This window comes from Fulmarus glacialis, unplaced genomic scaffold (assembly GCF_000690835.1).
Source record: "Fulmarus glacialis isolate BGI_N327 unplaced genomic scaffold, ASM69083v1 scaffold36260, whole genome shotgun sequence".
Taxonomy (NCBI): Eukaryota; Metazoa; Chordata; class Aves; order Procellariiformes; family Procellariidae; genus Fulmarus; species Fulmarus glacialis.
Window position 1 is genome coordinate 258 of NW_009187736.1, and position 13,974 is coordinate 14,231.

Here is a 13,974-nt window from a genome sequence, read left to right on the forward strand (position 1 = left end):
GTTGGTTAGTTTGTCACCTTCTCACTTCCTGCAGGTATCCGGATACAAGAGAGTTTTTAAAGGGACCGCAGTAATTCTGAGAGGAACTGATAGCATTTCACTCATTTGGAGCTGCGTGGGAGATGGTACAAAGCCTTTGAGAGAAGACCGAGAGGGTATAGAGCATGGCATCACTGAGCAGAAGGACAAAATAGGCAACTCTGAACAAAAAGAGAAATTCGAATAGGAGACTGTTGTACAGGGTAGTTAGCAAAATGACTCAAACCAAAGTTAATATGGTTAAAACAAGATGTGGGATGATCTGATAGAAGCATCTTGGAAAGCTTAATTGCTAAGCCAGGGCCTACCCTCAAAGGACGTCTCTGTCCATGTGACAACACTGGTATTACTACAGTGCTACAGTCTTTTAGTGGTGGTATATGCTCAAGTAAGCGGCATTTTGCAAATGTGTTTTACTGGCTTAGAGAGGTGGGCTGCACCTGGATAACTCTATCAGTATAGCACGAGCCGTGCAAATGTCCCCTTTTCTTCTAGGTAGCATCAAAGAACCTGAAATGGGGATTTTAGTAGTTTATATTAAAGATCAGTGGAGATAGGTGAAAGATTTGTAAGCTGTGGAGATAATAGTAGATCTGTGTGTCTGCAATGGGATAGTGGAGAAAGGTGAAGCACCTAAGGAAACTGAAAAACTGGAACAGTTACTAAATAGTTGAACTTTTTCAGCATGAAAAAGCCTGTTTTGAAACATAACTTTTGTCCCTTGTGTTCCTGTCCGTATTATCATAGGAAAGAGTATCTTTCAGCTTTGAGACTGATTTCAATGTGTCCTTTTGTCTTTTCAGTGAGGAAATGAATCGAGGGTTGATACTAAAGTTTGAAAATCTGGTCCAGTTACGTGGTGCTTGCCGGCAGCTGCGTACTCTCTCCTACAGAAAATTTTACAGAGCGCAATGGAAGCCTGTGCAGTCATCTGCGCATCCCGTGTGGTCCCTTCTTCTGTATCCGCAGTTCTGGCAAAAAGACAAGTTAATCAGTATTGCCTTATCGCAACACAGGCATCTAGCTACAAAGGAGGTAATTGACAAAATCCAATAATCCCTGTTTTTATGTGAAATTTCAAAGTACAAGAGCTCAGTTTGAGCATTTTAATTACAAAAAAAAAAAAAGCTTTATTAATGAATATAGAGAAGTTACTTTACATTTATGAGACAAAATGTACTTGATGTATGACTGTATTGTGACTCCCTCTCAAATACTGACTTTAAGTGCTTATACCAGCAGCATCATGAATCTTGCAGAGGCAGGAGGAAATTATTACAAAAAAACCCGAAAATTATTCTGTTGAATTTTTTTTCCCTTGTTTTGAAAAATTAAAAATGAAAAAAGATTACGTGTAGTATGCTGTACATTTTAAATATTCAGTATGATGTGTTAAGTCATTCATTTATTGTAATTCATTAGTATTGTAGTAAAAAAGATGTGTTTACATCATACGACTTGAGACCATTGTCTTTTTAATATTGTTTTTATTATTTCTTAGTTTATGCCAGCTATGTGTTCCTATATACATGTCTAATTCCATGTAGGAGACAAAAAAGAAGAAAAAGAAGATACCACTGACAAAAGGTGAAGTGGAGATAAGGCAGAAGATGACTATTGAGGAACTTGCACGAGCTATGGATAAAGACGTAGGTGAGAGCCCGCCCTGTCGTTTGAGATCGAATGAAACACAGTTTCATTCACAGTTTCATTCACAGTTAAAATCTATCGTGCTGCTTTCATGAGTGATAAAGGCAAAGATGTCTGCGATGGCATTAGTTAGTGGTTGCTAATTCCTCCCTTAGCAAGGTAGATTGTACCCATACCAAAGAAAATGTTGGTTGACACAATGGCAGACTAAAGAGAAAAAAAGTTGTGCCATCCAAATTACCAGGCAAGACACTTTAATGTGAAGAACTCTCTTCCGTCTCTAGCAGAAAGGCTTCAGATCCATGGAGGCGGCTCTTTATGACTGTGTTTCGTAAGTGCTAAATTATCCTGGAAGGTAAAACATTGCACCTTGGCTTGTCGAAGCTGGACCCCTGTGAGTAAAGAATTCATGGCTAAAGAGAGAAGGTGCAAAAGAGCTTCAGCCCGTAATCCAGCCCTGGGAGCAGGAATCTTGGATTCAGGAGCAATATGTATTTCATTAAAACAGTCATTTGATGAACTGGGAGCAGGCAGGACTTGTCTGGAAACACTCCTCTCTTTAGGTGACTGCCCTAATAAGTGGGTTACAGAAGCGGGCTTGTTCTTTTAACCCCATGAACGATTCCTGGTTGTATAGTGGCTCAGCATGACCAGTTTTCAATGATGTTTTAGGGGGGTTATTAGTATGTTTTGACTATGGATATTTGAAATGTATAATATCAATCTCCAATCTCTTTTTATCCAGCTGGGTACTTTTTCTGGCAAACTTCCCTCTCAGCAATGTGGAGAGAAGCAGAAAAGTCTGTCATGTCTTGCTGTACATTTCTGGGATAGATTTGTAATGGTACTTAGGTCAGCATGTAACAATTTTTGACTTGCAGTATGTTCTGTATTTCTACTACCAAAGAAAGTGGCATATTCCTCAAAAAAGTGGCATATTCCTCCAAGTGGCATATTCCTCAAATTTCCTTCCACTTCTTTGCTATTTGGTTTAGATGAGTTTCAGTCGTTTTCTTCTTAGGCGTTAATGGAAAAGTAGGCTACAAAAATCTGAGTGAAAAATAAGATTGTAGCATCTAACAAGGCAGTCATTTTCAGTAAATCTTCCCCAATCAAGTTATTCTCTGCAAGTATGTAGCGTAACAGGAACTTTTAGATAAATCTAATTAAAGGAAAAATGCTTTGTGAATGAAACTTATTAGCACGATATAAACTAGTAATGAAAAAGTCTTAAACTGTATGAAGTGGGGGGTTTTTTGTCCCACGTTTCTGCGGATGTAATTGTTAAATGTCTTTATCTTTTCTACAGATCATATTTATGAAGCGTTGCTATACACAGACACTGACATTGATTCACTAGAACCAGATTCCATCTTACATGAAGACCATATCAAGCTAATTGTTAAAAAATCAGGAATGAAGTATAAATCAGCAAAACTGAAAGAGGAGAAAGAAAGAGAAAACACAGATGCTGTGAAAAGGTAAGTTGTGAACTGTTCTTTTTGGCGCTTTTTATCCTAGTTGTTTCTGCAAGTGTTTTTCATATACTTTCTTTGTTCTGATGATATGTTGATAATACCTGATATAGTCACAATCTGATAATATTTGAAAGGTAAAGTTTACTATTTTGATTTCTTCGGCCATAAAACTGATACTCGGATTTGATTTGTTTTAGGTGAGCTTTTTCTATGCCGTTTTCTGAAGAAAAGCCAATTCTTCTTTGATATACTGAATTGCTGTATTAATTGATGCAGCAGTAAGACTGAGAACTAAGAGGGCTAGCTGTGTGGTGTAGCTAGGATTTGTGACCACAGTGGGGAGAAGCTAGGCTCACCTGTTCATCACTGAGTTCTGGTAAATGGCTCTTCGTTAGCCACAGCGGGCATGTGTGTCACTCAGTGAACTTTTTTGGTATTTACAAAACACATTTTTGTTTTAATTGTAGGCCTCCGGCAGACCCAGCAGTACTAACCCCACGGCCCCCGGTTGTTACTATATTGGGCCACGTTGATCATGGGAAAACAACCTTACTTGACAGTCTACGAAAAACTCAAGTGGCATCAATGGAAGCAGGAGGCATTACACAACACATTGGTGCTTTTCTTGGTATGATTCAAGTGTACATGCATGTGTATAAAACAGTTTACTCTCCGTCTTGTATAATGGGCTGACTTGCTGCCAGTTCATTGGGGAAAAATGTTGCAACATAAAGAGTTTATATGTAAGCAGTGAAAAAGGAAATCATAACTTGTGATAACTGTCATAAATATGTGGATGGAACTTTGAAGTGGATTGTCTGCGCAGTTGAGATTATATTTAGAGTCTTTGGGATTATGAAAGATCCCAGGACACTTTTTCTTTCCTGAGGAATTAAAAGCACCTTTGACCTCCATGCCAACAGTTACCTGTCTGCCTAAAACATGTCATTATTATTAAAGAAGTTCTCAAAGGAGTGATGCTTGATTTGCAGTAGGTCAAATAAAGCTATGTGAAATGCTGATTTTAAAATGCACCGTATACATTTGTTCACAGTGCATTTGCCTTCTGGGGAAAAGATAACTTTTCTTGATACTCCTGGACATGCAGCTTTTTCAGCCATGCGAGCAAGAGGTACCCATGTTACTGACATCGTCATACTGGTTGTAGCGGCAGAAGATGGAGTGATGCAACAAACTGTAGAATCCATTCAACATGCTAAAAATGCAGGAGGTGTTTAACTTGTTAAATTACATTTTGAAGTGAGAGGCAAGGCCAGTACACAAAGTTAATGTACAAGATGTGCGTTACTATGCAGCGCAAATAATGAGTGCTTTGCAAACGTTTATTCACCTCTCAAAAGAAACTCCTTGCATTGGAATCCACAAAACTTGGGAAGTAACTGTCATAGTCCCGTTCCTTCTCCCCTGGGAAGGTGTTTGAACATATACTGAATGTTGCAGTAATACATAAAGATATTAAAATACTAATACTTTTGCAGGACTTGCAGGTTTGCAAGAAAAGCGCTCATAGGGTGTGAGTGTGGGGTTTATTGTTGGGGTTTTTTTCCCTTCCCTGCCAGGATAACTCCTCCAGCTTACTCATGGTAGCTCAGATCTCAATGGCTGCTCCGGGAATAGGCACCAAGTGTGATGATTTGTTCTAAGTGGTCATAACCTGCTCTAACCTTTTATTGCAATTGTGCTAGTAGCAACAAGTTTTGGTTAGGTTAGTAATGAGTTTGTTTGTTCTCTTTTTAGTTCCCCTTATCCTCGCCATTAATAAATGTGACAAACCTGAAGCTGATCCTGAAAGAGTAAAGAAGGAATTGCTGGCTCACGACGTGGTCTGTGAAGAGTTTGGAGGTGATGTTCAAGCTGTAAATATTTCTGCACTCAAGGTAAAGTTTTGATGGAAAAAATGATGGTGTTCATGTGTGTCTAATATGTGCATACAGCTGCATTTTTATTTGGCAGCTGGAAAATAAGTGTTTATCTTCCTGGTATTTGACACCATGAGCTAAGTGCTGCTGGCTGTCTCCAGAATTATTTGAAACATACTCCTGTCATATTTTGAGGCTCAGCCCTTCATTGAGCAACAATACCTCATTTTTCTTCTGGAAATTTAGTGGATATTTTTCAGGTTCATCCTAATTGCTGTTTCCTCATATATTTGCTCATTGTATGAAATGAGTGCAAAATCAAGGTTGGTAGTAATGCTATGCATGAGGGGAGAAATTCAAAAAAGGGTAAATAAAAAATATTTTCATAACACATGCCTAATCACAGGAACATAGTTTTGTAGTGGTCTTACAAGATCTACCATCTTATCCTTGCGAACAACTGATAGCTAAAAACTGAACTGAAATCCGAACTTTAGTACTTACTTTTAGTTTTGTGGTGGCCAAAGCAGCTTTGTCCAAACTGATGCAGCAGTATTGTAGGCTTATTGCTGTCTTTATAAATGCATCCCAAGTAATTTTCTAAAATTTCAGGCAAGTTCAAGACCTTTTGAATTCATGCCTTTGCACTTAAAAATAGGAATACATAAAAATGGCTTCTCCATTCACCTCTGTAGCACATGTTGTTGCCCTAATTCCTGTAGATCTGGATCTGCTGATTGACAGCTAACTCGTTGTATCTGTTCTCAAAAATAAAATGTAATTAGAACAAGGGAAAAAAAAGAAAACAGACCAACAGTTTTGTCTCTTTGATGTCCTGGAGTCTTGACTGTGTGGTAGGTGTCATCAAGTTTCAATTTGGCTGTTTAGGTGTTTGGTTGGTTTGGGTTTTTTTTTTGGGGGGGAGAGGGGTTGGTAGGTTTTTTGTTTTTTTTAATATGCATTCCTAATCTAGTTGTAGCAGAATATTGCAAGGTCTTTTTCTGCATTTGTAACCTGGATGCTGTGAATAGAGAAGCAAGGAAACTGTCCTTCCTAATGTTTCGTGCCTTCTGGACCGGCAGTACAGCGGTCTTAATAGTTCATTGCTTTAGTGCCATCTTGCCTTGAAGGCAAAGGGGTCTGTGCTGTTGGACTGTATCGCATTGTTAGAAGTTCTGAATCAGATGGGGGAATTTGGCACTAAGATTTCAACTTCTGATCTTACTTTAATTGGGCACTTGGCATTTCCTTTATTCTTTATATTTTTTACGTGTATGGTTTTATGCAGGGTGAAAACCTCATGGTTTTAGCAGAAGCAACTGTTGCTTTAGCAGAGATGTTAGAACTGAAGGCAGATTCCACAGGTCTGGTAGAGGGGACCATAATTGAGTCTCGCAAAGACAAAGGGAAAGGGTAAGCAATCTGCCGCCTTTACAATTTTAATGAAACGATTTGTAACAATGCAGAGATGCTGTTCAGGTAGTTTGTAACTCAATATTTATGTTTAACATTGAACTTGTTGTTGTTGTTGTTGTTGTTGTTAGATAAACTTGTAACAGTTTCTTTGCAGTGTCTGTAACTAAAGCCTTGAAATGTTATTCTACAGCATGAGAGCTGGAAAAAGAAGTTATGAACTGAAAGGGCAAAATTCATCATATGACTGAAATGAAATCCTGTAAGCACAGGAAATAGTTTAAAATGCTAGAACAGATGTATTTTTTAAAATGTCATTAAAAAGTATGAATGATGAAGTTAATGGTCATAATACATACACAATTTTTGGCGAATTGTGTGTAACATGACATTGTACTCTTTTAAATGTCTTAGTGCTTTTGCAGGTTCTCTGTAAACAAGGTGTGTTCTGCCCTCTTTAAAAATGAACTGAATTCTAGAAAGTTGTTGGGGTTTGGGGTTTTTTTTTGGTGGGGGGTCACTTAATGTGTAAAATCAGTCTGTTGCTGATTTCACAAATCCAAATTTTGTATTGATCTGCAGAAATTAAAAGAGTACAGTACAGGTCTTGGGCTTTTTGCAAGTCACTTTAAAATTTTATTAGCACTCTAATAAAATGTGTCACAGGAATATTCTGCCTGTGATTGATCACAAGCACGTTCTGTTTTGTGTTTTCTTACCTACACTAACCATGAAAATGGGGAGAAGAGTCATTTTAATTTTGTCTGTTATTTTTCTCCTCTGCTCTTCACTAGTCCAGTTACCACAGCCATCATCCAAAGAGGAACTCTGAGAAAAGGCTGTGTTCTGGTTGCTGGGAAGACCTGGGCAAAAGTGCGTTTCATGTTTGATGAGAATGGCAAAGCTGTAGATACAGCCTCTCCAGGCATCCCAGTGGAAATCATGGGCTGGAAGGAAGTCCCTTCGGCAGGAGATGAAATCCTTGAAGTAGAATCTGAGGTACAGAAAGACCTGTTCAATGGAAAACTTACACTGCAGTAAGGTGGATGGGAAGGAGTTGAGTAAAAAATAAGTGATAGCTTTCATTCTAAATAACCTGGATAATCTGACGAAAGACGAAGGCCAAGCATAGGTATTAAGGGGCCTGAGCTAGGTGTTCTGTAAGAGGAGTGAGGATTTGCATGTTGCCTCTTTATTTTCCAATGCCCCCACCTCTCCCCTGCCGGACTGTCCTCTCCTCTCCATGCATCCAGATTAACCTGCTTTACAATCACATGAGGAAAGCAGGCTGCCTCTGGAATCAAAGATGAGTCACCTTTGGTTCATGCTTTTGCTTCTCATGGTCATCCTGCCTTCCTCCATGCTTTGTTTGCAATGACCGCAGTCCTGAATGGCTTCTGCTGGGGTAATCTGGGATATGTTCTAACGTGTTCCCTTTCTAAAGGCACAGAAGACTTTTCTCTTTTATATGATCACACTATCACCCTACCGAGGGAACAATCCAGTTCTTAATGGTATCAGTGTTTTAATTTTAGAATGAGAAAACTAGTTTCTGACAAAAGAATACGCATAAAGTATAGCTTGAAATAGGTGTTGTGAGAGCTGGACGAATACCACATGAAAGAATGAACAAAAATTCTCTTCTTCAATGCAGAGATACCATAAAAATAGGCCTTGAGTCATGTTGTAGCCCAGGGAGTGCTCATTGTGCTCAGTCTCTGCCATCCTTGCAGCAAAATCTATTGTTAAATGTGAAAGAAAATGAGTGAGCCTGTAGAGAAGATGCAAAAGGATGAAACTGGAGTTTTCTGATGCAGTGCTTTGAAAGGCAATGTTTCTGTCTCTTCCTGCTCAGCAAAGGGCGCATGAAGTTGTGGCTTGGAGAACCTATGTTGAACAACAGGAGAGGATGAAAAGGGATGTGGAAGTTATTGAAGCAAAGCAAAAGGAACACAGGATGGAATACGAGAAGAAGCAACAGAAGCTAGCCCATCTCACCTGGAGACAGAGGAAGGCGGTGCTGTACAAGGCCAATAAGCATCTAATGTTTTCAAAGCCTAAAGAGAGAACAGAGATGGACAAAAATGTGCTATCGGTAATTGTTAAAGGTGCTGTCTTATTCTGTTTGCTGCTCCATTGTTTTTGTGCTTCTCAAATGCTCAGTCTGAAGTATAGCTCTAAACTATTAACAAAATTTCTGTTACCAGAAGTTTGATCAGTTTAAAACTGAACAGATTATTGAACTTCTCTCAGTAAAGGGGAGGGGCATCAGAAAACATCCAGTGGTCAGAAGGATGTGCTTCCAGCAGGGCCAGAGCAACAGGAGAATTTGAGCCCAACTCTTTTACCCAGGAATTCCTGAGTAAAACCCATAAAAGTGCCTATATATATATGTAAATTAAAAAAATATATGTTAGAAAAAAAAATACAAGCTATATGAGCAGTAGTACTGCATCAGCAAAATGGAGGATAAGGACAATTATGTATTAGTTAAAGTGGGACAGGAGGAACTTGGTTTGACCTCACATTTAGTGGTATGTAAGCAGTGACGGTAGTAACTGAAAAACTGTGCAAACTTGCCCTGAAAATGACAGCAGATGTGGAGCTTCTGGGTCTATTGTATTTATTTAGTTCATTTTTGGAATTAATAGACTTGTTAGATGTGTTTTAACATACTACTGCAAATATAGTAAGAATGGTAGGTGTCAAAAGATTTTATGTTGCATAGTGTGGAGTTGTCAGTCCCTTAGTTCTACTCAGTGTTTCTTTGATGTATACGAAGTCAGCAGCACTACCATTTTTACACACAGGTGATGTGGATGGATCTGTTGAAGCTATTCTGAACATTCTGGACAGCTATGATGCTGACGATGAATGTAAATTGGATATCATTCATTTTGGAATGGGAGACATCAGTGAAACTGATATAAGTCTTGCTGAAGCATTTAATGGTGAGTGTGCATTTAAAAATCAATTTACAGTTAGTACAAACTCTTTATTGAAATGGGTAGGTCTCATTCTGGTTTTGTTTTCTCAACAATAACTAGCAGCACCAATAAGGTAAACTTACATGTATCTTAAAAATGTTTCCTTTAACATCAAACAGTAGCGCAGGCGGGGAAGGCTAGAGTTCTCATGAAAATGGAAGGACTCTTGACGAGCCAGTGTCAGTAGTTGAATTGTTAAACTCTTGACTCTTCACTCAGGTTGCTTGAGTGAAGGGGAAAGCTAGAAAAGTAGGTTACAAAAGAATTTCCTTTTGCTCAGGGAGGTAATTGGAAGGACTGTGTCAGTAGCTGTTCCTCTTCATACCCCGTAATTCTCACCTGCTGTAGAGGGTGTGGGGTCACTGGACCTGACATAGTCCACAGTGGATGAGAATGATTTAGAGTTCATTTCCAGCTTAATTTGGACAACCAAGCTGGTTTTCCAGCCCCAAAATGGGAGATCCTTGTCCCTTTGCGTAAGCTCTGGTGAGCTGTGTGTAAGCATTAGTTTCTGCTTTGACAACTCCAGTTCTGTCACCAGGGAGCTTTCTATGAGGGCTTTTTTGAGCCATTTGTTTTGATACAAGGTGAGTAGCAGTCGATGTGCAATAGTGGGAGAAGTAAATGGTTCCTCCTTAAAAGTGAAGCAGTGATAAAATGCTGTTTCTTGTTTTGCTGACTGCTAATTGTAACCTGTTCTGCAAGTTCAATATTACAGCAGACACTTTCACTTTACTGTTTAAAGAGTGATCTCTTGTAGTCATCACTTGCCGATTGTTTTATTTATCAGGTGTTGTATTTGGATTCAGTGTGAAAGCCAATGAAAGTATTAAACAGCTGGCTGCTAAAAAGGGAATAAAAATTAAACTTCACAATATCATCCTAATTGTAACCTGTTCTGCAAGTTCAGTATTACAGCAGACACTTTCACTTTACTGTTTAAAGAGTGATCTCTTGTAGTCATCACTTGCCGATTGTTTTATTTATCAGGTGTTGTATTTGGATTCAGTGTGAAAGCCAATGAAAGTATTAAACAGCTGGCTGCTAAAAAGGGAATAAAAATTAAACTTCACAATATCATCTACAAACTTATTGAAGACTTGAAAGATGAGCTAAATAGCAGACTACCCCCATCTGTGGTGGAGAATACAATAGGTGAGTTTTCATTGACTGTTAAATTTTTGCTTCGTCATGTGGCCTGAAGTTTATTCTCCAATGAAGTGTTCTTATTTTACCAAGTATTTTATACTCCTCTGTAGCTGCTTTTCTGTTTTATTACAAAGCTTGGTATAAGTGGAAGGGTGTAGCTTGCTTCTACTTACTGCCAGTTCGTTTTTCTTGTGTACTTCATACAACTTTTTTCTTTTAGGGGAAGCTTCTGTTCTCAATGTCAAGTATTTTATATTCCTCTGTAGCTGCTTTTCTGTTTTGCTACAAAGCTTGGTAAGTAGAAGGGTGTAGCTTGCTTCTACTTATTGCCAGTTCATTTTTCTCGTGTACTTCATACAACTTTCTTCTTTTAGGGGAAGCTTCTGTTCTCAATGTCTTCTCTGTAACAGTAGGAAAAAACAAAATTCCAGTAGCTGGATGCAGAGTACAGAAGGGGCTGCTAGACAAAAAAATGAAATTTAAGTTAATCCGTAACGGGGATGTTATTTGGAGAGGTAAGTGTAATGGCCACAAAACATGTATTTGCATGCAGTATTAGATGCTGCTAGTTCCCTGTGAAGTTAGTGCAAAATGTACGCGTCTGATCATAGAGCAACCCCATATGCTATTTAGGATGGAGTTGCTCCAACTAGAGAAAAGCTGCAAAATGTCACTGTACCGTTATCCAGACTGTTTTCTAACTACCAACGCTGCTAGGAAAGCAGTAGCATCACGGGATTTACCTGCTGAAAAGGACTGATGTCTGACTTTCATTAGCTGCAAGCGCTCACAATCCCTACATTTTCTTCCCTTCATTTTGTAGCTACAAGGTGAAACATTAATTCTGTAAGGAGGGCAAACCAAAACACTTCTCTGCTTTGGTGTTAGTGGGCTCTTTCTTTGACACACTTTCTCTTTGTAGGATTTCTATCATCACTGAGGCATCATAAAGATGATGTCCAGGTAATAAAAACGGGTATGGATTGTGGATTGAGTTTGGACAAGTACATAGAATTCAATATTGGAGATGAAATTATCTGTTATGAAGAAAAAGAAGTTCAACAGACAACTTCCTGGGACCCAGGATTTTAAAATACATTTGAATACATTGACACTAAAGGACACGTATTATTCCTGGCTGGCCTTCAACTTGTATCATTAAATGAACTTTCAGAGATGCATGTGAGCTTCTTTATATCTGATGTTTATATAACAATGTTCTGCTTTTAAATCTTGTCAAGAAACCAGCTTACCTCATTGGAACGTGGGATAAACTACAACAATTAATTGCAAGCACTTCAAGTGTCTAAAACCATCACGGTATAATTATTTCTGATGACTATTGGCTCCAAAACAGCTGAGCCATCTTCTTTCTCCCCCTCAGTGCTGCTGTACAATTTTTCAGTATGTAGTCTGCATTTTGTTAGCAGGACTCTACTACCCTTTGCTCTGGCATTGACCCACTTGTAGACATGATTTCGGACCTCTTGATCTCCTATTTTCCCAGATTAGAACTACTGTACTGTCTACTCCTCTCATGTTTAAAGAGACCGCTTCTAAGGGTAGCTAGAATGTTGGTGTTCTTTTTTCTTTGCCATTGCTACCCATTATCTCCTTTGAAGGAGATGTAACTAACCACAAAGTTTCTTCTTCAGTTAAGAGTCAAAGTATTTCATCCTAGTTTGCAGTCAGCATCCAAAATTTTCACAGATTTTTCTTGCTTATCAGCAGAGAAGAAATACAGTGTGACAGGAAGCAGAAATAAATCCTTAAACCGTACAGAACTTTAGATTTTTATTGTCTAGTACATTTACTTGTCTTCTGGTTTATTGAAGCAGTATGTCAGACAGCACTTGCCACAGTAGTGTCTGTCGAAGTGACTAGCCATGAAGACTCCAGCTCCACACTCCTCAGAGGGGCACTCCCGGCGCAGACGACTGATCTTGCCATTCTCATCCACCTGGGAAGGGCAAAAAGGCAACATCTCATACATACTCACCATCTTTTAGCACCGATGATAAATTCGAGTATTTTTCTTCGGCAAAGTAGTTTTCGTGATAGTTACCACATCAAAATTCTTGAAGCAAAATTCAAAAGTGCCCAATTGCAACAGTCAGTTTCTCTTCTATTTAACAGGTGGGATATTTGCAAATAGAAGGACTTTAAAGACGCCAGCCTACATGCAGACTAGTTACAGGCTTCATGTCCTTCCTGGTGAGAGCTAAGTTTTCATCAAGTTTCTCCTAGAGTTAATTCTACGTACCTTGTAGTACTTAAGCACTGCAAGCTTAACCTTCTTTCTCTTATGCTTGTTCTTCTTGGGAGTAGTGTAAGACTTCTTCTTTCTTTTCTTGGCACCACCACGAAGTCTCAGCACAAGGTGAAGAGTTGATTCCTATTTGTAAAGCACACGAAACAAGACTCAAAATGCTTTCTCAATGAGCAGGCTCCAGAGAACAGTGGGCTGCTCATTCCAAACCCCAGAAGGTTAAATTACTGTAAAATCTGTTTTGACTATATTCCTCACTTCTAACTGCAATTGCAGGATAGTTTCATGATGTAACTAAGCCAAACTGACAGCTATTTGTTGCTTCTCCTGTCTAGTGGCACTCGCTGGCCTTGCTGTCAGGTTGATCTGGCAGAAGTGGGCAGGATTTTTCACATTAGCCCCCTAAAGCAGCTCACCAGAGAGTTGACAGAAGGGAAGCACTGGAAGCGGAAGCTGTTTCTTCTGACCTGAAACTAGAGACTGGGCTGCAGCAACTGCCAGTTCTAGTCCTAGCATCAGCACTTGCCCAGTCAGAAGCACTACCCAACCCTAATCAACTGATTTACTTGAATCCATTTGAAGCATTTCTTAGGCTCAACAGCAAAGGTCAGTCTGCTCCGATAGTGCCAGCTATTTGGTACTGCAACACTCTGTTCAGCCTTTCCTACTCACTTTTTGAATATTGTAGTCAGACAGTGTGCGTCCATCTTCTAGCTGCTTACCAGCAAAAATCAGTCGCTGCTGATCAGGAGGAATGCCTGATGGTGACATAAATCAAGATTAAGTGAGGAATGTGAACTATGACATTTTATAATAAAGTAATAGGTTGCTGCAGAGAATCACATCTGCGTAAGATACGCATCAATCCAACAGAAAAGAATAATAAAGTGCATCTTGAACTTACCTTCCTTATCCTGGATCTTGGCTTTTACATTTTCTATAGTATCAGAAGGCTCAACCTATTATGAAACAAAACAACGGAGTCAAAACGCACTCAGCCTTTTCATTTGCCCGGAAAAGCAGAACCACCACGAGGAGCTTCAGACACACCACCTACGCTGTCACGGTCATTTCAGCCCCCCACGGGGCAGCCAGCGCCGGCCAGGCCC

The 13,974-nt window shown here is 39.3% G+C and overlaps 2 protein-coding genes across 2 annotated transcripts; one reads left to right on the top strand and one right to left on the bottom strand.

The window, feature by feature from the left end:
* The first annotated feature begins 848 nt into the window (after positions 1-848).
* MTIF2 (mitochondrial translational initiation factor 2) lies at positions 849-11,774 on the top strand. Its single transcript, XM_009576126.1, has 13 exons — positions 849-1,074; positions 1,587-1,692; positions 2,999-3,170; positions 3,635-3,795; positions 4,222-4,398; positions 4,926-5,065; positions 6,336-6,460; positions 7,255-7,459; positions 8,316-8,568; positions 9,271-9,411; positions 10,438-10,602; positions 10,971-11,111; positions 11,519-11,774. Exons 1-13 carry the CDS (start codon positions 850-852, stop codon positions 11,686-11,688), a joined length of 2,181 nt encoding a protein of 726 aa, XP_009574421.1. The 5' UTR covers position 849; the 3' UTR covers positions 11,689-11,774.
* A 603-nt stretch (positions 11,775-12,377) lies between these two features.
* RPS27A (ribosomal protein S27a) lies at positions 12,378-13,824 on the bottom strand (the record flags this gene model as incomplete). Its single annotated transcript, XM_009576138.1, has 4 exons — positions 12,378-12,556; positions 12,860-12,991; positions 13,538-13,623; positions 13,770-13,824. Coding segments are annotated over 4 exons (423 nt in total), but the record flags the coding sequence as incomplete, so codon positions are not given.
* Between the last annotated feature and the right edge of the window lie 150 nt (positions 13,825-13,974).

Coding starts and splice junctions, on each gene's coding strand:
- MTIF2 (XM_009576126.1), top strand. CDS start 850: ATGAATCGAGGGTTGATACTAAAGTTTGAAAATCTGGTCCAGTTACGT. Junction 3,796..4,221: donor ACACATTGGTGCTTTTCTTG/GTATGATTCAAG, acceptor ATTTGTTCACAG/TGCATTTGCCTTCTGGGGAA. Junction 8,569..9,270: donor GCTATCGGTAATTGTTAAAG/GTGCTGTCTTAT, acceptor TTTTACACACAG/GTGATGTGGATGGATCTGTT.